Below are 24,498 nucleotides of genomic sequence, written 5' to 3' on the forward strand. Positions count from 1 at the left end.
CATACCAAATCAGACTGGAGTCTGGTGCCTTCCAGCTTACCAGCTCTGGTCAAACTGTCTAACCCATGCCAGCATGAACAACAAACGTTAAATGATGATGATGATGATGGTGTATATATGCATGTGTGTGTGTGTGTGACTTCTGTTTTTAATCATTTAAATTCTACCTCTGAAGGAGCTGTTTTCCTACAAAGATACAAAGTTCCATCTTTGGAATGTAGATAACAGAAACAATGTCTCATTTTAAACCATAAAAACATCTTGCATAATTTTACTGTTCTGCTTACAGATTGTATTTGTAATGTGCGAATCAGTTGGTTGATTTCTTTTTCTGAAAATCCAAGCTTATCCAGACTGACAGTTAGGCATTTATTTACAAACGCAAGTTGTTCCAATTATTATTGGTGTAAATGTAAATCTGTAATCAGCATATAGAAGCTGGAAGTTTCAAAGCAGTTGTCCATAGTTGTCTTCTTTTTCTTTAATTTTCAAAGAGATATTCACATCAGTAGGACAGCTGACCTCTATGATAGTACATACTTTTTATTGTCTGTACCAAACAACAATATCTGGCCTGTTATGCTTACACTTAACAGATGTTTTGATGAGAAAGTTCCACCAGTATTCCTTGTGCATGTATTTGTGTATGTATTCAATAACATAGGGTTTCTCTATATTTATTCCAGAACGGTCTTTTCTTCGAATGGCACTGTATATTATTTTTGCAACAGCATTATGTTGCATAGGGAGGTAGTACCTTGATGACATTTTGGGGCAGCTGCTAATTACATGTGATGTCTTCCACAGAAATATGACATAATCTACATTTTCAGTTGCATCTTGGAACTCCAAGGGCTTTGCTGTCTCTTTTGTTCATTAGTTATTTAGTAGCAATCTCCTGTTCTTGGATTGCAAATGCATAGCCTTCAAAGTGTGATGCGATGTAGCAGTCATGGGCCCAAGAGAGGTTTTGCTTCATGATAATGTTACTCTCTTTTTCAAGTCTATGAGAAACATACCCATCCATGGTCTCTTTTTGATATACTGAGAGTCATTTTTGGGTCTTCTTTGAGGTATGCCAGTCTAGATGATTTTGGGTTATATGGGAGGGGATCGGAAAGACAATACTTCCAAAGAAACTCACTTCCAACACGTAGGATATTGCTTTCTTCACTTTTCAGCACTAAGTTAATGAGTTTATTTTTGCTGCTGTTGTTTAGCAAGTGCTGTCTGAGAGAGACTATGTGACGACATTCGAAGGCTATCTTCACTGATCTCAAGCCCTCTATGTCTTTTATCTCTTCTTATGTAAAGCCTCTTGATATCACTATTTTCATAGAGATTTCCCACTGATGTTAGAATCTTGCAGGTTTTAATGTCTATGGAGTGGATTTCTTATACAAACCAGTCAAGTATCCCAAATGTTGGAATCAGCTCTGGTATTGGAAATGCACTGAGCAAGATTGTCTTGTTGTAAGAGGAGAGTTTGGACTGCCATATTTCTCTTAGTCAGGTGTCATATTCTTGGGTCACTCTATCTTTATACACAGTACCTTAGTATGGTATATTTCCATCAATGCCAAGGTACTTGAGCATTCTTTGTGTGGGGCAGGAGACATAGCGAGACCATTGATGTACAGGTTTTGTGTCTGGGAGACCGATTTTCCCAATTCAAAATTTAAATGAGAACATTTCTTCTGGCCAAATTCTATTCCTATGTCAGTTGAAAATGTTGATATTAATTCTTTGTTTTTTGATAGTGTTCTAAGTGTGAGTTGTGGCTCAGGTTTTTGTGAGCCTCTGAGTGGCAGCAATTAAAGTAGCAGGCACTTTTGCCAAATAGAGATACTTCAGGATGTATATATGTGTGTATGTAAGTATGTGTATGAGTATATGTATATGGATGCATATGGCTTCTTATAAGTATATGCATAGATGTATCTGTCTTACATATGTCTATACATACACACACACACATACATATGTATATGTGTGTATGTGTATGCATGTATATAGAAATGTGTATGTATGTGTATATATATATATATGTGTGTGTGTATGTATGTATATATGTGCAAATATATATATGTGTGTTTGTGTTTGTCCCTAACCACCACTCAACAACTGTTGGTTTGTTTATGTCTATGAAACTTAGCAGTCCAATGACTGAAACATTGGCTGCAGTCCAATGACTGGAACAAGTAACAAATCAAAGATAAAAGATGTCTGTCATATCTTCTTTGATCTCAGTATGGAACTGTTTTACAATCTTCATTTTCATCAGAAAGATAGTTTATTTTTTTATTTCCAAAAAATTTTTTAGATTTAAAAAATTTAAATTTTTTATTTTAATTATTTTTCATTTCATTATATTTTTTATTACTTAATATTATTTTTTTTCTTTTCAAAGGTGATTATATAGAAGATATTCTAGAAAATTGGTTTGGTGATTATGAGAAGCTGGAACGTCATCATGGCTATATCCAGTGGTGAGTATTTTGATCTTGCTTTATTGTTTTAACTTCCCAGCTGCAACGGTGGATGGATTTTAGGGAAATCACTATCACTGTTGGCCTTCATCTTTATTGTCACCCTCTTTGTTACCATTGCTGCAATCATCGTCACTCACCACCAATCATCAGTCATCATATTTACACCTACCTTTCCATGATGGCATTGGTTGAACAGGCAATCCAGGCTATTTTTCATTTAGAGCTGCTTCCTTTCTTGATTGGTCAAAGGACTACATCATGCTCTCATGTCTCAACTTTGGTGTAGTTTGTTTGGCTGGATGCCCTTCCTAGTACCAGTCACTTTACAGAGTGGACTGGATGTATTTTATCATATCATCAGCAGTAGTGAGGTCATTAAATGCAAATATATGTGCATGCATGTACGAACATATGTATGCATGTATGTATGAATGTGTGTGTATGTGCATAAATATATATATATATATATATATACTCAAAATAAGCAACAAGAATGACTCCGGTAATTTGGTACGATCGTTTCGTACTACATCGTTTTATTAAATGTTGTAAGTATTACAACAGATTTAAGATGCTGAGTACTCATCAGCCAATTATAGAGGTTTTCCATTAATACAAAAATTTTCAAATCAAGTGGCAACATTATAGAGAAGGTAGATATACAGACAAAGATGTGGATTTAAATTTTAAGAACATATGAGGTAGGGAAGTCCTTCCACTGACTGACTATATATATATGTGTATGTATGTATGTATGTATGTATGTATGTATGTGTGTGTGTGTGTGTGTGTGTGTGTGTATGTATGTGTGTATTAGTAATATACTTTATATGTATGTATACATTTAATTCAAATGTACAGAAAACAAAAGACAAAGGCAGCTGAGGGAGGACCAAGCAGGTTTATTAGTTTAATGCTCGGGAAGAATGGAAAAGTCTTTGACGTTTCGAGCCCATACTCTTCGACAGAAAGGATTGATGGGAAAGAAATGGAGAGTGAATGATAAAAACGGAGACAGAAAAGTAATGTGTAGGAATTAATGGCTTAACATAATGAAATGACCAAATGTGTGAGTGTGTGTGTGTGTGCGCACGTGTGTGTGTTTGTGTGTGTGTGTGTGTGTGTGTGTGTGAGAAAAAGAAAACAGAGAAATTGAGATAAAGACATCAATTTATTAGAACATGCTTAATACCAATTTAATTTCTTAATTTGAATTATTTGGGTATGGAAACAATTAAATTTGTTTTAGTTTGGAATTAGATATGTTCTAATAAACTGATGTCTTTTTCTCAATTTCTCTGTTTTCTTTTCCTCATATATAAGCAATAATGTACCCAGATCCATTAATGTGAAGCTAACATCTTTGGTATTTCACTGATACACTGGATAAAACTGGGGAACTTGGAAGCTGACATCCCTTTAAGAGGATTTTATATCCTTGATTTAATTATATATATATGTCTTCTTTCTGTCATAATAATTTCCGCGTGAGAAGACCCGGCAGGACAAGTGAGACCATAACTCGTGGCTTCTACCTGGGATGTAACCAGTCTACTTATGCATACCTTTCCTTCTTGGGACACAAAATTCTACTTGTGAAGACCTGCTGAGGCAAGTGAAAATCAAATCAAAAATCAATAATCGAAATCGATCAACATCAATGGAAATTGCAGCTGTGATACCAGTACTGGTGGTACATAAGAGAACCATCTGAATGTGGCCGCTGCCAGCGTTGCCCCGACTGGCCTCGTGCCGGTGGCATGTAAAAAGCACCATCTGATCATGGCCGTTTGCCAGCCCTGTCTGGCACCCGTGCCGGTGGCACGTAAAAGCACCCACTACACTCATGGTATGGTTGGCGTTAGGAAGGACATCCAGCCGTAGAAACATTGCCAGATCAGACTGGGCCTGGTGCAGCCTTCTGGCTTCCCAGACCCCAGTTGAACCGTCCAATCCATGCTAGCATGGAAAGCGGACGCTAAACGATGATGATGATGATGATGATGATGATATATGCAGAGAGATAGATAGAGAGAGGAGTAAATAGATAGGTATCTGTGTGTATATTTCGTTAGTCTTTTTAAATGATGAAAAGAAACATGAACTATATTTAAATAATCACCTAGTGTAGTTTGCTGCAAGTAATTTACTACAAACTATAGAAGTGAAAAGATTTCACCCATGGACTGTCATAATTACCTATTAGTAGGCACATATTTTTACGCTATGGTGAGATTTTTCTGTCATTCATTATTACTTTAAATTTCATGTCACCCTTTCTGACAAAAGCTTATTTTTAACTAGGATCATTCGTTCAAATCTGTAGAGTCATAATTTTCTGAAACAAATTCAATTGATCGGAAGCGCAAATGTAATGATTAAAATGAATCGATTATTTGTATGCCCTTAATGCCTGATAAAGTGTATGAAAAGAAAGGTGAATTAAATGAGACAATATACGAAGGGGAATAACTCTTACACAATTCCTTGGAAGATATTTATTTGACATTATTTATCCATTCACTTCACATGGGGGAATCGTCGACGGTTTTAATCTCATATACGAGTATTTTGTTTCATCTTTGCTGAACGCTTCCTTTATGGTACTGACTAAGTAGACCTATTCTTGAATGAAAGAGTCGATGGCATTGACTGCATGGTAATGTTGGTGGAGGACGTGGTTGATTTTGTCGAGCCTTTCTTACCTTAATTAACACAATGTAGATTTTGACGCTATTTTATCTATTCTCTTCTTTATGTGAGGAATCATAGTAATATGTGTCAATGTTATGAACGGGATGGATGTAAATTTAAAAGTAAAAAATTATTTCATGTTATGTATGAGCTTTATCAGTACGCTGAGAGTTGCTGAAGCATGGAACAAACTGCCGGCATCAGTTGTTAGTTGTCGGAGCACTGCATCCTTCAAAACTTCCATGCTTTCTGAGATTCGCCAACACTACACTTGATTTTCTCCCCTCCATACACACACAAGCATGTATCTGACTCATACTTAGTTCACTTTCCAGACATTTGTACATTACTGCATATACTTTATACGTACTTTCTGACAACTTGTGGTGCACCTGAGCACTGTGTACAATAATTTCATTATTATTATTATTATTATTATATTATTATAATTCAATATAATCTGTTGCATTGTTGGGTTGTCTGTGCTTAAACTGGCAACCCTGGGGACATTTAGTGGAATGGATAAAAGTATCTTATCAATGAGTGGGTAAACTCAGGAGTATCAGTAGCCATCCATTGTTGTATATGTATGAGGAGGTACTAAAGAGTTCTTGGCTTTCGGTAAAAGAAGATACAGAAGGATCAATTAGTCACGATTTGATTCAGCAAAATTCCCCTCTTAGTTGCATACACTTATTGCAGTGGTCCTTCAGTTTTTGTAAGCACTGTAAAAAGAACTTGGAAGATTGGGCCTTAAAGCCAGGAACTTTTCAATACCCACCTTATGTGCAATTGTGCAATGCATCCAAAAGACTTGATTTCTGGAGGTTATATCAAAGGCAACCTAACCATTAATGGCCAAGTTTGAACAGACAGAAAGACAGTATTTACTAACTGCAGGAATGAAAGACAGAAATAAAATAAAATAAAATAAAATAAAAGGAAAACAAATGGAAAACACAAACAAAACAACAAAAACAGCAGAAAACAGTCATTAAAAATCTGCAAATTGAATGTGATGACTTCTTGGAATAATAATAATGCACTAGTAGTGGGTAAATTTTGTCTTTAAAACTTGCAGACATGCCACTACTGCCATCATCACCACTCACCACTCACCAATCACCATTCATCATTTTCATGTCTGTCATAGCATGAGTTGGACAGGCAGCTAAGGTTATTTCTTATTTGGAGTTACTGCCTTTCTAGACAGGTCACAGGATCATGTGTCTTGCTTGGTCATACCAGTTTTGGTGTGGTTTCTATGGATATTGAATCCGAGAGAGAGGGAGAGAGAGACCATATGATAAATGAAAAAGAATGAAGAATATGTGTGTATCAGAAAAAAATTTCGGTATCCTCTTAATATATTCTTTTTGTTCTATATTTCAGGTTGTTTCCCAACAAAGTTACAGGTTTGAACAGACATGCTTTCCGTCTCAATGATTATGAGATTCAGGTAAATATTCAGGTAGTGCTAGTGTTGTTATGATTGGTGTGTGTATGTGTATGTGCATATGTATATATGTATATAAATATATCTATGTGAGTGTGCACATATATATATATATATATATATACTAGCAGTATCGCCCGGCGTTGCTCAGGTTTGTAAGGGAATTAACTATATAAGCATTTTTAGAGAGTTACTTCCCTTATATAAACTGAGCAAAAATGTGAAAAAATGATGGTAAATTTTTTTAAATCGTAGACTCATCGTAGATGCACGCTAATACCCAAAAGGGCTTGATATGAATCACGACTATAAGATACCCGCTTTTGGTTAAACTGCACTGCAAAATGTGGGAGTAGTTAGGAATCTAAATTGGAGGAGACAGACTCTCACACACACAACTTCAGTTTTATATATAAAGATATAAATAGAGTTAGCAGTTGTAGTAACCAACTAAGGAATAAAATATTTGTATATTCTATCAGTATCCATTACCTGTGTTATCTCCAGGCAATGGTGTGCAGGGACACCATATACATCAAGTGCAGGTGACAATAGTATAAACAAAAGTTTATCAAGAACCAATGCAAATAATTAGAAAATGGAGAAAAATATAGATTAAGCACATATCGATTGGACCACATTTAAAGCTTGTTTATTGATACAAAGCATGACATAACAAAGCTAACAGCTGTTTCTGATCAGATTCCCAATAAATGTGAGAATAAAATTCTTCATCTTCATAGAGCATTTGAATTAAGGCATTCAAACTAAAGCATTCAAATTAAGGCAACTGATCTTCATCAGAGTGAAAAACAAGAGCATACAACATAAACAAAAGGAAGAAGGCAGAGGTAAGAAAACATGGTTTAGACAAATAGTCTAAAAGCCTTTAATTCGAATGCCCTATGAAAATGAAGAATTTTATTCTCGCATTTATGTATAGACTGCATTCTGGGAATCTGATCAGAAACAGCTGTTAGCTTTGTTATGTCTTGCAAGTGAAATAACTGAAATAAGTAAAAGAAAATATATGTATAAGTTTATTTACTTTTTCTTACACAAAGACAAAAGTGCTCCTTTTTGCAAGCTGAGAAAAGCTCTGACTTATTGTTGAGGATGTAGTGCTTCTCTGTTTGACAGAAGTTACAAAACTCAGACATGTTCCTAATTGCTGATGCTCTGCCTATAATTGCCCATATGATGTTCTTATTCTTTCTTGCAGTTTTTTTTTTAATTCATAAATATTGTTGGATAGTGTCATCTTATTTTCCAGGTGATGATGGTAGAATAGCCAATTGGGTTGGTGTAGGCAGTTTTTGAACATGTTCTTTGTTGACACCAACATAGAGACCAGTACTGCAAAATGCTCTCTCTCTCTCACTATCATTTGCAAACAGTTTCCAAATGTGCATATATTAGTTTCATATTTTGGCAGAATCTCAGCAATTTTGAGGGAGTGGGTAAGCTGATTACTTTGAAACCAGTGTTCAACAAGTACTTATGTTATCAACCCTGAAAAGATGAAAGGCAAAGCTGACCTTAGCAGAACTTGAACTCAGAACATAAAGACAGATGAAATGCTGCTAAGCATTTTGCCTGGCATGCTAATGGCTCTGCTAGATCACCACCTTGAAGTATGTGTATATTCCCCAAACCATATCAACCAGAACAACATAAAGTTGTGTTTCAGCTGTATGAGGAGCATGTCTGGTATCTTAATGTGTCACAATGCAAGGAATTCTTTGGCCACACACAATGAGAAGAGGTGACAAGCAATTGTCATGATGCAAAGCTCTGCACTATAAAAAGGCCAAATCTCTAGAAAGAAACATCATGTTCTACACTGAAAAATTGTGCAACAACATCTAAATATAGTTAACAGAAAACACGCTCAAAAGTTTGTTCTCTAATTATAGACTTTGAAAGAAATGTCACTAGTGATGATGATGACGATGATGATGATGATGATGGTGGTGGTGGTGGTGATGATGATGATGGTGGTTGTGGTGGTGGTGGTGATGATGATGATGGTGGTGGTGGTGGTGGTGGTGGTGGTGGTGGTGGTGATGGTGGTGGTGGTGGTGATTATTATTATTATTATTATAATTATTATTATTATTATTATTATTGTTATTATTACCATCATTGTTAGTCAGAATGTTAAGAAATACTGCCACTGAAACTGAAACTCTTCTCTGTTAAATCTTTAACCAGTATTAATATTTTTAATACATTTCAGGAGATATCTAGAAATGAAATCTTAAGAGATAGAGTGAAAAGGAGCTTTCATTTGATGCTGGATTTTTATGGCATGTCTATGACTGGTGACTGCCAGTTTGCTTTATCACTTTCTAACAATGATAGAATCAAAAATCTGAAAGAGTAAGTTATTCAGGAAATATGTTATCTTTTAATGTTTGCTTGTTTCAGTCATTGGGCTCCAGCCATACTGGAGCAACGTCTTGAGGAGATTTACTTGAACAAATCACAATTTCTGTCCTTGGATTGCAGCTGTTATTTCCTATTTGCTTACCCCTAGAAAGTATGAAAAAATGACTAATACACACTCACACACACACACACATGCACATGTACACACACGCACACACACACAACACCCTACACACAATCACACATATTATGAGCTTCCACACTGTTTTCCATCAATGAGATTTACTCACAAGGATTTGGTGAATAGAGCAGATGCTTGCCAAAGGTACTGCACAGTGGAACTGAACCTGAAACCATGTGATTGCAAACTGAGCTTCTTAATAATAATAATAATTGTGTACAGTGCTCAGGTGCACTACAACTCATCTAAAGTGTATATATAATCAGGTGTAGTTTCGACGGATTTCGGGAAGCATGAGGGCCTTAAAGGATGCAGTGTCATGGCAGTCAACAACTGATGCAGGCAGTTTATTCCACGCTTCAGCAACCACATAGCTGTACCTGTTTCTGATTTGTGTTATTAATTTTCTTCATTTAATTTCTTTTTTGCTATATTTAAGTTAAGTTAAGTTAATTTTTTGGCTCAAAAAACAAAAAGCAAGGCCATGTAGGGGGACATGGAGTTATGTTTAGGGAGGGTGTTCATGCAAAGAGTTCAGGCCATTTCTGGTCATGAGAGACTTTGAATCGAGTGGTCTTCGGCATCTTCACTATCTGGTCCGGCAGCTTATTCCACGGAAAGAGCAACATGTATTCTAGGACCTTTGTTGTAATCCCATTGTGGCTGATTTACTCTTGAATCCTCTCTGCTTGATTAAATTACAATCATGTACTGAGTTAAATTCAATTAACTTATAATACACCACTTCTTCAAATGTCTGGTGGCTTATGGGTTAGGGGTATTCAGCTCTCAATTGTAAGGTCATGAGTTTGATTCCTGGTGGTGTGTTGTGTTCTTGAGCAAGATACTTTATTTCATGTTGCTTCAGTTCACTCAAAAAAGAGTAGTACCTGCATTTCAAAGGGCCAGCATTGTCACATCCTGTACCATGCTGAACCTTCCTGAGAACTACATTAAGGGTAGCCATGTCTGCGGAGTGCTCAGCCACATGCATGTTAATTTCATGAGCAGGTTGTCCCATTCATCAGATTAGCTGAAGCACTCATCACCATAACCAACAGAGTGCCAGGGGTATTTTGTTATCATAAGATATCAATATTTCATTTCATTTCTCTAGGTTCCAAATTCAAATCTTATTGTGACTGGCTTTACCTCTTATTTCCTTGGTAACCAATAGAATAAGTACTAGTGATATATTAGGTTAGATTCTATCAGGAAATATAACACTGTATAATAAAATTTTAATTTTTTCGTTTGTGGACAGTAAGTGTTATTTCCTATTTGCTTCTAATTAGAAATCAAAGGAAATGACTACTATTCCCTTCAAACTTTGCTTTTGTGACCTGGATATTAATGTTTTTTGAAACTGACCTATTTTCCATTACATTTCAGATAGATTTAGTGCTGAGTTGCCAAAGCAGAAATATCATTATAACAAATATTTTGTTCAGTCATACAGATTTGCTTGTCAGTTGCTTGATATAACCACTTGAGTATGTTCCTTAGTGGCTGACAATACGTGCATCTCTGATCATGAGCAGGAGCAGTTGAGGAGCCTCATAGCCATGTGTTGAGAGGGATTCTTTGGGGTTTGAATAAATGTAACAAAAGCAAAATTTGAAGGAAATATTAATCCTTTTTTCATACTTTCTAGGGATGAGCAAATAGGAAATAACAGTTGCTACCCATGGACAAAAATTGTGTTACACAGTGTAATCTATTAACCTTGTGTCTACCCAGTTTAAAACAAACAAGAAGAACAACAAAAAAAGCCCCTCAATAATTTCTACTCCTGATATGTTGTCATTTGTGTGTTGTTTAACCATATTACAGATCTCACTTGCATTCTATCCTTTGTATTCCGGCATAAAAATAAAAAAAAAAACAGAAACAAATAGCAGAAGTCCCTGTTTTACCCTAGTTTTCTCTATCTCAGTTGTTGTAAGCTCTGTGGTGAGTGAAATTAACTGATATTATTGCCAGGAATGTAGTACAAGAGAATCCTATGACCTTCTCATCAGTGACTTGGCAGTGGTAACAATAAATGTTGTCATTTGGCAAACATGTCATTTTTGATGAGTAATATTTTCATCTTTGGGTCTAAGTCAACGACTGTTTGATGTTGGCCATCGATGAAATCCTTTTGCTTGTCTCCTTAACTGATGGTAAATCTGCTAAGTATTTGATGACTTTGGGTTTGTCCCAGGGAAAAGCACCACTGATGCTATATTCCTGGTAAGGCAGCTGCAGGAGAAATACCTAGCCAAGGATAAGCCCCTGTACCTGGCTTTTGTTGACATGGAGAAAGCCTTTGATAGGGTCCCCCGATCCCTCATCTGGTGGTCAATGAGGAAACTAGGGATAGATGAATGGCTGGTGAGGGCTGTGCAAGCCATGTACAGAGATGCCGTAAGTAAGGTTAGAGTTGGCAACATGTACACAGAAGAATTCAAAGTAGAGGTTGGGGTCCACCAGGGTTCAGTACTCAGCCCCCTCCTATTATCATAGTCCTCCAGGCAATAACGGAGGAATTCAAGACCGGTTGCCCCTGGGAGCTCCTCTATGCTGACGACCTCACTCTAATCGCTGAGTCACTATCAGAACTGGAGGAGAAGTTCCAGGTGTGGAAGGAGGGTTTAGAATCGAGGGGCCTTAGAGTCAACCTAGCTAAAACCAAAGTACTAATAAGTAGAAAGGTAGAAAACCCACAAATATCATCAGGAAGATGGCCCTGTTCGATCTGTAGAAAAGGTGTAGGTAGAAACTCTATAAGATGTACCCAGTGTAAGCTATGGACACATAAGAGGTGCAGCAATGTCAAAGGTAGGCTAACTGGGAAGATAGTTTTTGTATGTGGCAGGTGCTCTGGAGCACTGACCTCCGAAAATCTGCAGAAAACAACTTCTGTCACTTTCCGGGGGGAAAAACTAGAAGTAGTTGATAGTTTCCGCTATCTAGGTGACCAAGTCAGTAGTGGGGGTGGGTGCGCTGAAAGTGTAACTGCTAGAATAAGAATAGCCTGGGCAAAGTTTAGGGAGCTCTTACCTCTGCTGGTGACTAAAGGCCTCTCGCTCAGAGTAAAAGGCAGACTGTATGATGCATGTGTACGAACAGCTATGCTACATGGCAGTGAAACATGGGCCGTGACTGCTGAGGACATGCGTAAGCTCGTGAGGAACGAAGCCAGTATGCTCCGATGGATGTGTAATGTCAGTGTACTTACTCGACAGAGCGTTAGTACCTTGAGAGAAATGTTGTACCTAAGAAGCATCAGTTGTTGTGTGCAAGAGAGACGATTGCGCTGGTATGGTCATGTGGCGAGAATGGATGAAGAGAGGTGTGTGAGAAAGTGCCAATCCCTAGCAGTTGAGGGAACCCGTGGAAGAGGTAGACCCAGGAAAACCTGGGACGAGGTGGTGAAGCACGACCTTCGGACGTTAGGTCTCACCATGGAAATGACTAGAGACCGAGACCTATGGAAGTATGCTGTGCGTGAGAAGACCCGGCAAGACTAGTGTAGCCATAATCCGTGGCCCCTACCTGGGACGTAGTCAGTCCACCTGTGCATACCTTCCTTCTTGTGACACTTGTGAAGACCTGTTGAGGCAAGTGAGAATCGAATCGAATCGTATCAAATCAAATCGAACCAAATCAAAATAGATGAACATCAATGGAATTTGTATCCTTGTGGTACCAGTGCCGGTGGCACATAAGAAAACCATCTGAACGTGACCGTAGCCAGTACCGCAATGACTGGCCTCCGTGCTGAGGGCACGTAACAAACACCATCCGAGCGTGGCCGTCCGCCAGCCTCGTCTAGCACCTGTGTCGGTGACACATAAGAAAACACCATCCGAGCGTGGCCGTCTGCCAGCCTCGTCTGGCACCTGTGTCGGTGGCACATAAAAAACACCATCTGAGCGTGGCCGTCTGCCAGCCTCGTCTGGCACCTGTGTCGGTGGCACAAAAAAAACACCATCCGAGCGTGGCCGTCTGCCAGCCTCGTCTGGCACCTGTGTCGGTGGCACATAAAAAACACCATCCGAGCGTGGCCGTCTGCCAGCCTCGTCTGGCACCTGTGTCGGTGGCACATAAAATCACCCACTACACTCTCGGAGTGGTTGGCGTTAGGAAGGGCATCCAGCTGTAGAAACACTGCCACATCTGACTGGCCTGGTGCAGCCTTCGGGCTTCCCAGACCCCAGTTGAACCGTCCAACCCATGCTAGCATGGAAAGCGGACGTTAAACGATGATGATGATGATGATGATGATGAATCCCTAGCACCATTCTCTCTGTAGAAACCTCAGATTATTTTGGTGTCAAAGGTTGAACCATAAATTAAATTGATAAATTAATATAGATTTTCCCATTTTATATTTCTATGATCTATTTTTGTTTGTTAATTGTTTGTTTTAAACCACACTTAATCCCTCTATAAGTTGGAATGTAGAACTTGAAACTAACACTAGTCCAACAAGTGTTGGCTATGTTCATTGAGGTCGACTGTTTAAAATCTTATCTGATGATGGTGGATTGTATATTATGATGTAAACTATTATGACTACATTAAATAAAATTCTACTGAAACATTTGTCATAAACTGTAAATGCCATTCCTGTTTACTATTTTATTTCTTTACACCTCTTCTTAGTCTATAGTTCTATGTTTGAAAAACTCTAATTTAATGCCATGAGGGGATTGTGAGCTTAACATTTCATTGCCCAAATTTTTTCTTTTATTAAATGTTTTGTCAGAGGATGAAGTACAACAGGTATGTTCTTTTTTTAGGGTAACCAATACTTCTCAGAAGGAAGTGAGGGATATATATATATATATATATATATATATATATATATAAAGAGAGAAAGAGAGGGAGAGAAAGTATTTGTGTCTCTTTGTCTTTGATATTGCATGATTGTTGTAATTGAATGTTATTCATTTCCAGTATTCTTTAGTCATGGGGGAAATATTACCTTACTTGGAAAAAAGTGAGTGTTGGTGACAAGAAGGACATCCAGCCATAGAATATCTGCCCTCAATAAATATTGTCTGACCCATTTACATGCATGGAAAAATGCATGTTAAAATGATGATGACAATGAAAACAACAAGGATGATGATGACATCCTATTCGTCTTGTATTTGAAACTGAAGTGTACTTTTTATATTTTCATAAATTAGTAAACTTTCATTTTTGGTTTATTTCTAGAAGCCCTCATAACTTCCTGAGAATCACCAGAATCTTAACAGCCCTTGGAGAATTTGGCTTGAGGAGAGAACAGAAAAACTGGTTACGTTTCCTGGAGGGTATGGTTGAGAGAGGAATTCTTAAAGAAGCTGACTATTCTCTTAACAATTTTTGGACTCCAGCCGTTCAAGCCTTTGACAGATAACTCAGTTTAAATTCTGAAAACATTAACATATTTTGCTAAAATATTTTGCAGTTTATTCTGAATTATATAATTTTATAAGTGCCTTATAATATTCAGTAACTTCCTTTTCACATTCTGGTTTCAAATTTTGCCAGGTTCTAATTTTAAATTCATACCTTTCTGGGTCACATACTGCATATAAACTGAATCATCTGTTTCCTCTACAATACAATTTTTAGATCAGTACCAGACCAATTGTCCTGTGAGTTTGGGACTGAAGGTGTCCCAGATTTCTGAATTCATGCATGTGTCTGAATATTATCTGAATATCATCTATGTAGATGTGTGACAAATCGATGTTTATTGAACTACAGTGATTCTTGCCTCTGGTCATCAGTACCAAATTGACCCATTTCTCTATTTTGAAAGAAAGTTTCATAAAAATCCATGAAACTCTTCTCATCAATGTTTGAACATAACTCAGTCATTGATCTGATTTTCATAATTTCTTATTCATATTTCATCTATGTGAGTTTGAACTCACATATTTTAGGTAGTAATGGAATATGTGAGATAAATTGACAATCAACTGACTCATTTCATTGTAAAATATTAAACTGGAATTTTTATTGAGATATTGTTTATATTGGATATTATAAATGATGAAAAAATTACTCTGTTATGAGCATGGCTTAATAAAAGATTTTATTTTTCAATTATAAATGTTCACATATATGTTTTGTTATCTGCTAATACAAACAACTTAATCTGCTTGTTTGACTCTCTATATTTCTATTCTTCCCAGCATACCTCTTTCTATTATATATATATATATATAGGCGCAGGAGTGGCTGTGGTAAGTAGCTTGCTTACCAACCACATGGTTCTGGGTTCAGTCCCACTGCGTGGTACCTTGGGCAAGTGTCTTCTACTATAGCCTCAGGCCGAGCAAAGCCTTGTGAGTGGATTTGGTAGACGGAAACTGAAAAGAAGGCCGTTGTATATATGTATATGTATGTGTGTGTTTGTGTGTCTGTGTTTGTCCCACCAACATCACTTGACACCCGATGCTGGTGTGTTTACGTCCCTGTAACTTATCAGTTCAGCAATAGAGACCAATAGAATAAGTACTAGGCTTCCAAAGAATAAGTCCTGGGGTCGATTTGCTTGACTAAAGGTGGTGCTCCAGCATGGCTGCATTCAAATGACTGAAACAAATGTGGCTGATGACAGTGCCCCCTGACTGGCTCCCATGCCAGTGGCACGTAAAAAGCACTATCCGAATGTGAATGATGCTAGGCCCGCCTGTCTGGCTCCTGTGCAGTGGCATGTAAAAAGCACCCACTACACTCTCAGTGTGGCTGGCATTAGGAATGGCATTCAGCTGTAGAAACATTGTCAGATCAGATTGAAGCCTGATGCAGCAACTGGCACTCCAGACCTCAGTCAAACCATCCAACCCATGCCAGCATTGACAACAGACGTTAAACAATGATGAGGAAGATGATATATATGCAGGCAGGCTGCTTGGTAAGAATTATGCATGACCCCTTACGAAAGTGCTTTCTATTGCAGCTCCAGGCTGACCCAAGTCGATTTGGTACATGAAAACTGAAAAATGCCTGTTGTGTGTGTGTGTGTGTGTGTGTTATCATCACTAATTGTGACCAATGGTGCTACCTCTGCTGGTGACAAAGGGCCTCTCGCTCAGAGTAAAAGGTAGACTGTATGACGCATGTGCAAGAACAGCCATGCTACATGGCAGTGAAACATGGGCCGTGACTGCTGAGGACATGTGTAAGCTCACAAGGAATGAAGCTAGAATTCTCCGATGGATGTGTAATGTCAGTGGGCATACACGGCAGAGTGTAAGTACCTTGAGAGAAAAGTTGAACCTAAGAAGCATCAGATGTGGTGTGCAAGAGAGATGATTGCACTGGTATAGTCATGTGGCAAGAATGGATGAGGATAGCTGTGTGAAAAAGTGCCACACCCTAGCGGTTTTGGGAACCTGTTGAAGAGGTAGACCCAGGAAGACCTGGGATGAAGTGGTGAAGCGCGACCTTCAAGCATTAGGCTTCACCGAGGCAATGACTAGTGACCGAGACCTTTGGAAATATGCAGTGCGTGAGAAGAGCTGGTTAGCCAAGTGAGATCATATTCCCTATGCCAGGGGTGTAACCAGCCCACTTATGCGTACCTTTCCTTCACTGGACACTTAACTCTGCTTGCGAAGACCTGTTGAGGCAAGTGAAATCAAAATCAAATCAAATTCACAAATTCAGTGGAGTGCCAAGAGCACCATCTGAGCATGATCGCTGCCAGAGCAGCTGACTGGCTTCCGTGCCGGTGGCACGTAAAAAGCACCATTCAAATGTGATAGTTACCAGCATTGCCTTACTGGCACTTGTGCCGGTAGCACATGAAAAACATTTGAGTGAGGTCGTTGCCAGTGCCACTGGACTGGCTCCTGTGCAGGTGGCACGTAAAAAACACCACTTGAATGTGGCTGTCGCCAGTACTGCCTGACTGGCCCTAGTGCCAGTAGCATGTAAAAGCACCCACTACACTCTCGGAGTGGTTGGCATTAGGAAGGGCATCCAGCTGTAGAAATTCTGCCAGATCAGATTGGAGCCAGGTGCAGCCATCTGGTTCGCCAGTCCTCAGTCAAATTGTCCAACCCATGCTAGCATGGAAAGTGGATGTTAAACGATGATGATGATGTTTCAAACAAATATTTATATATACTGACAGGGGAAATAACTGCCCTATGAGCAATGCTAAAAACTCTGAGCCAGTTTTGCCTCTTAGTTTAGAAGTCATCAGTACTGTCACTCAATTTCTTTGATGAGACAGCTAAATAACTTTGTCAATATATATATTTGTCATATGAATTTATGGTTGATTTGGCCAATGTATATACTAAAAATTTATAAAAGCAGCTAGGCACAATATAAAATCATATGAGAAAATTTAATCATCACTAATTGTGACTGAGGGTGCTGAGAGTACCTATATTGCAAGAAATAAGAGTTAAAACTCTGAAAGCTGCATGAAATGCATATTTATATACACTGGCAGAGAAGTGTATAGTTGTTTTTAACATATCTATACATTTTCAATATGTCCTACTAGATTTGAATGTGAGTATCTGATTGCTATCGTTTTTAAATATCATCAGGGAACATCTGCCCTTGGATGATCTGTGTTCATAACATGCAATTCATTGATGTAAAGGAACTTTGTGACAACAGTAATTAGATATTCACGTCCGAATGTGCCAGAACACGTGTTGGGAATGAATAGATATGTTATTGTTTGGATTGTTGCTGTTTTCAATGCACCTTATGAATTATAATCAGTTTGGCAGGTATCAGTGCGCATCACAAATAATTTGTATACTGATTTCTATAAACAAGAGTCTATATTTTTGTTAGATTTGTTGCCTGAGACACTCAATAAGGCCAAAACTCTGTGGTATCTCAAAGACCCCTTACATCAATGAATTGCATGTATTATGAACAGACATGGTATAGAATTGGTAGAAAAGGAAGTTTGTAAAGACAATATATTTGTGTGCTAGAGGATGGTGAACGATTTCTTGCCTGTTGGAAGGTGCCTCTCATGATGGAGCCTAGGTGGTTTCTGTGTTAAGCAGCAGTGCATTCTCAGATATGGAAGCAATATTCTATTGTGAATCTTAGTTGAACTTTATTTACATTATTTACATTTGATGGACATTTCTCCTCATCTTGTTTGTTGTTAACATGTTTTGGCTGATAACCCTCCAGGCTTCATCGGGTGTCATGGGCATATGGCATAGTGGTTAAGAGTGTGGGCTACTAACCCCAAGATTCCGAGTTCAATTCCAGGCAGTGACCTAAATAATAATAATAATGATAATAATAATAATAATAATAATAATAATAATAATAATAATAATAATAATAACAACAACATCGTAAAATACCTTAGGAATGAGAACCCCGGTTTGAAATTTCCCCCAAGACACCTGATGAAAGCTGGAGGGTATATCAGCCGAAATGTTGTGTTAACAACAAACAAGATGAAGACAAATATCCGTCAAATGTAAATAATGCAAATAATGTAAATAATGTACATAATTCCTCAACTCTTAAATATAGTACAGCGTTAGTTGAACTTTGTTTGAGAGTCAGTAACTGCTTGAAGCTGAAGTATATATTCTAGCTATTTTGACTCTTCAAGCCTGCTGCAGATCCACATGGTTTGAAGCATAGGGGACAGACAAAAGTTGTAACTTCCACTGGATTGATCTGATCACTGTGAAATATAATCTCTGTGAATTACCATATGTCTCTTCACTCACGAAATTGACTTGCAAGTCCTTTCACACAATACACCTGCCAAATTTGCCTGGTCTAGGAGGAAGCGCATTGCATGTTGTTGATCTTTCATGGGACTTCAAATGGTTGACATACCCAGCTTAGAAAGGAGTACATGGCCACACGTTTCACACCTTCCTCACTTTATGTTCTCGTTAAGGTTCTGATGGCAGTCCCTCCAAAGTCAATGCCTTAGGGTTTCCTGCTCAAGGCAATGCTCTTCAAAAGTTTCACAATGTTCATTTCTATACTTCCTACACTCAGATCTTTTGAAAACTAAATCTTTTCAGTACCTTACATCGATTTGCTGTTCCTTCGGGTTGCCTTCTTTGCAGTCTTTGTTCCATTTTTGTGGTTTGTGATAATAACACTTTTCAGTACACAACTGTAGTACATACATACATTCACACACACACACACACACACTCTCTCTCTCCCTTACACACACACACATACACACATGAAAGCAGTAACACCATCACAGCAGAACTAGCAGGAGGAGAGTCTGGGTGTGTGCTAAGCAATTGTTAATCAACAGAACTGTGATATCAGAGGTGTGGGGGCATAGAAGGGACCTAGTTTCAATGTGGCTAGACTACAAGAAAGCATTTGACTGTTCCCAACTCATGGATGCTAGAAGCCCTACAACTTGTTAAAGTTCCAGTGAGCACAGTCAAAGCCAGAGCTGACCTGACTTCATCATGGGCCATCATCTTGAATTTAAACATAAGGAGTGACTTTATTCTCACTGATAGAATCCAGTATCACAGAGGCATATTCCAAGGGGACAGCCTCTCTGTGATGTTGTTTATACTTTCTGTAAACCCCTTGTCATTAATGTTGAAGTCTGAAGGATATCTCACTGGTTCACATGGAAAGAGAAATACCAAGATTAAGTGCTTCTTCTTTGTAGATGACTTGAATCTATGTGCAAAGAATATGTACAAGCTGAAAAAAGAGCCTTGACTTGGTTACAACATTCTCAAAGGATATAGGGTTGGTGTTAGATCAGGATAAATGTTGTTATGTAGTTGTGTAAAGGGGAAAAACTGTAAAGCAGACTAGCAACATCTCCATCAATGACTTGACTGTTTCCCCTATATCTGATGAGGAATGTTATAGGTATCTAGGGGTGGATGAAAATGTATCTTATGATGGCACGTGTGACAGAACATGTGTCACTAAAGAATATTACAGCTGAATAAAGAAAATTTGGACCACAAAATTCTCTGCATTCAATAAAACATTCTAAAAAGCTTTGGAACTTGGTTACAAACTAGTTGTTTCTCTTTTGGCACAAATTCTTGAAATGAAACTGAATAATGACATACCTACCTACCTTCCTATATACAGACCTACCTATTTACCTACCTACCTACCTACACACACACACACACACACACATAACTGCTCTGAAACCTCCAGTTCCTATATCCAGACTATAAATTCACATTTGTATTGATAATAATTGGTGCTCCTGGTTTTGTAAGTAAATACCAAGTCACAGTCTAGCTAATTCACATGTTATAAACAATCTGTAAGTGGGACTGTAAAAATATGCAAGACTTTTCTCAAGTTTCAAATGTGACTTTATTTTTGTTATCTAGATTCCAATGATAGAACTTTGTATCCTTTGTTAGAAACCAACTCCGTTCTCAGAGGAAAAATTCATATAACTAAAAACAGAAGTGAACCTACATGCATAGATACATACATACATGCATGCATACATACATGCACACACGCACACACACGCACACACACACACACACACAGAGGAGGGAAAAGAGTGTGCGTTTGCCTTCAATAATTCAGATAACTGTATGAGGCATTTTATTCTAAATGAGTATACAAAATAGTAATCAGGAATATGCATAATACTAGACTACACGTGACCCATTGGCTCACTGAAGAAGTCTGAGTTTCCCAGCAACAGAGTTTTATTTCTTGTGTTTTTTTTCTTTTCCATGTTATTTCACATGCTTTCAACGAATGGGAAATCAAAATTACGTGTAAACGGCTCCTTTCATACTGAGGTTACCAACGGGTCTTTTATGAAATATTTACTGTATTTTTGAAGCCATTTTGGAAACAATTCAAACTTTGTATGAGTCCATACCTCATAGAATTCAAGATGTAATACTTTCAAAGGTGGTCCTACCCCATATTGAATTAAATTTGTTTGAAATTTTAAGTTGTTTCCATTATTTTGTCCAACCCCTGTGTGTGTGTATGTGTGTGTGTGTATATATATATATATATATATATATATATGTAGAAGGTTGAAAAGTAACACATGAGTTGATATATACAAGGAAAATAAGACAAGTTAGAAAATTCTAAAATAATTTTATCATGATGAACATTTTAGTACCAGTGTCTTTTTGACTTTTTCAAGCAAGGAAAACAATTAAATTGAAGAAAAATTAAATGAAGTGTTTTTTTAAAATATGGTTACATTTTACTTGTGATACTAATATTCCTGAAAAGCCATAAATATCACAACATCCCATATCCTTTTTTACAGTAAATATGAAGTTATGTGACTTATGAAGAAGTCATTTCAGGGCATGAGATTGCAATAATCCAAGATCAAAACCAGTGATTAGGGGAGTGGTTTCAGCTAGTACATAGGTCCAGTGTCCAGAGAGGTTAAAAGCACACCCTAAAAAGTGTAGAAAAAAGTACTAACATCTTAATTTTGGGAGGATTTCCCCTCTCCCTACCCAGAGACCAGTAGCGGCCCATGTATAGGCACTGCAGGACTGCAGCACTCCCTATTTCCACTCGATATTATCGATAACATTCAATATAATGTGTCCTTTTTTCGTTAATTCTTCCTTTATACTTGTACATTATATAATCCTTAAGCTTAATGTCAGTAGCCATCCCCTAGTTTATGAAAAAAATACAAAACCCTTGTGTGCTTCACAGTTCTAGTGATGTGGTATTTGGCTGTTGTGCGCATGCTCAGATGTCCGAGATAGGAAGCTTCGCACTAGGGAGAGAGATCACTGCATGAACAACAATGCTGACTCGGGTGTTTTGGTGAAAATTAGTGTTTCTTTTTAACCCTGTGTGTGTTGTGCTTAAAAATACGTTTATATTCTTCAGTGTGATAAAGTGTAAAATCAGATTATTATCCTGCTGTTTTGCTGCCAGGATTTGAAACAGGGCACATTTCCCTGCCTTATTTTGTGGTTTAGAGGGGATTTTTGAAAAACAAGGGGAAATTTGTGGTGGTGTTCAGTGAACTACCCGGCAATGGGTAAAACGCGAATTGATCAAGTTTATGTATAAATTTTCTTTTTATATGTTTACTTACTTTTACACAATATTAAAACAACGGCTAAAAATTTTCTGAAGCAGCACCCCCCCCCCACCTAATTTTATCTATGGGCCACCCAAAACCAATCTTATTCCATCTTGCAAAATGAATATCTCTTGAGGCCCTGGTTCTATGCTCCATTTATTTTGCTATATGTTCTGAGTTCAAATGCCACTGGTGTTGACTTTGCTTTTCATACTTTTGGAGTTGATAAAATAAGTACCAGTTGAGTACTGGGATGATTTAATTGACCTATCACTTTCCCCCCAAATTGCTAGCCTTGTGCCAAAATTTAAAATCATTATCATTATTATTATCAGCTAGTTAATTTATATTGAATTATACATACATATACTCTTTTACTTGTCTTTTACAGTCATTGGACTGCAGCCATACTGGAGCACCACCTTTAGTTGAGCAAATCGACCCCAGGACTTATTCTTTAGAAGCCTAGTACTTATTCTATCGGTCTCTATTGCCGAACCGGTAAGTTACAGGGACGTAAACACACCACCATCAGTTGTCAAGCGATGCTGGCGGACAAACACAGACACACAAACATATACACACATATATACGACAGGCTTCTTTCAGTTTCTGTCTACCAAATCCACTCACAAGGCTTTGGTCGACCCGAGGATATAGTAGAAGACACTTGCCTAGGGTGGCACGCAGTGGGACTGAACCCGGAACCATGTGGTTGGTAAGCAAGCTACTTACCAAGCGCAGTAGTGGCTGTGTGGTAAGTAGCTTGCTTACCAACCAGTCCCACTGCATGGCACCTTGGGCAAGTGTCTTCTATAGCCTCGGGCTGACCAAAGCCTTGTGAGTGGATTTGGCAGACGGAAACTGAAAGAAGCTTGTCGTATATATTATATGCTTTTTTTCCCACCTTGTTTCACATTTATGTGCTTACTCTGGTCTCTGGATCTTTCCTTCTCCTATGTTTCCGACGAAGAGCTCCGCCCGAAACGTTAAACCCTCCTTCTTTCCTGAGCGTCCAATAATACTATATTTGTTCCACGTCCTCGCGTTGTTGTGTTTTTTTGTGCTTTCATGTTTGGATTAACTATATATATATATGTATATATATGTGTGAGTGTCTATGTTTGTCCCCCTCCCCCACATCGCTTGACAACCGATGCTGGTGTGTTTACGTCCCCGTAAATTAGCGGTTCGACAAAAAGAGACAGATAGAATAAGTACTAGGCTCACAAAGAATAAGTCCTGGGATCAATTTGCTCGACTCAAGGCTGTGCTCCAGCATGGCCGCAGTCAAATGACTGAAACAAATAAAAGAATAAAGATATAAGAGTCTGAACTTGTGATCCATCTGCCTCTTCCCCTTCGACATAAGTGTTTACAGTTGACAGTATGTGCTTGTTTTCTAATTGGATAAAAAATTTTCACGGAAAATAACGAAGATAATGATTACTGTGAGACTCAAAAGGATTGATGTCTGCGTGTATACGAAAAGAATAAAAGTTTTTTGTCAAAAATCTCAACAGATTTAGTTTTCTTCTTCTCTATAAAACTTTTGACCTCCGATGCTAGAAATAGCAGTCATCAACCGGTATCAACCTAGTAACAAGCCCAGAGAAAAGTATGCAGATGACCACATAATCCCTTAACCTCCACCTTGGAAGTCTTTGATGCTTGTGCGGTAAAGAATCATATTTTGGCAATCCTCCCAAAAGTTTAGTGGATACAAGAGTGAAAACGTACATTTCGTTTGATGTCAGCATAAAGTGAAAGAGAGAGAAAATGACAGGGACGTGTGTATTATATGTTGATGGTGGGGTGCGAGATAGAAAGTGTGTGTTGTGTGTGAAAGAGAGGGAGAAGGGGGAATAGCCCGCGGGGTTGACGAATTTCATCTCGAGAATACGCGGTGCAGGGGCTACACATGTTCGATTAAGCGTATGTGTTAATGTTTGAATATATGCGTGTGCGCGCATTATATACACGCATTTGTATAGAAAATAGTGTTGAAAACAAGTTGAACAGTCGCTGGCTTCTACTATGATTATCACTAAGTGACAATTTTTCTGCGCGCGTGTGTGTATATATATCTATTTATATTGGCCTGCTCGCTTAGCCAGCAGGGTGGCGTCATATGAAGGCTAAAACAATGCGAAACGCATTGTGACCGGCGATGTGAACATCTGATAGCCTGGTCGGTCACGTAATATATATATATAGGTAGAGAGAGAGAGAG

General features: G+C 38.1%; 1 protein-coding gene across 1 annotated transcript in view; it reads left to right on the forward strand.

The window, feature by feature from the left end:
• Nucleotides 1–15,311, forward strand: part of LOC115211694 (opioid growth factor receptor-like protein 1) — a 29,155-nt gene extending 13,844 nt beyond the window's left edge. Inside the window, exons 4-7 of the mRNA XM_029780344.2 lie at nucleotides 2,411–2,489; nucleotides 6,579–6,645; nucleotides 8,882–9,024; nucleotides 14,426–15,311. Coding sequence (XP_029636204.1) covers nucleotides 2,411–2,489; nucleotides 6,579–6,645; nucleotides 8,882–9,024; nucleotides 14,426–14,609 — 473 coding nt within the window. The 3' untranslated portion in view covers nucleotides 14,610–15,311. The remainder of the gene's footprint in view (nucleotides 1–2,410; nucleotides 2,490–6,578; nucleotides 6,646–8,881; nucleotides 9,025–14,425) is intronic.
• Nucleotides 15,312–24,498: the final 9,187 nt, after the last annotated feature.

The sequence above is a fragment of the Octopus sinensis genome, linkage group LG5 (genome assembly GCF_006345805.1).
Source record: "Octopus sinensis linkage group LG5, ASM634580v1, whole genome shotgun sequence".
NCBI lineage: Eukaryota > Metazoa > Mollusca > Cephalopoda > Octopoda > Octopodidae > Octopus > Octopus sinensis.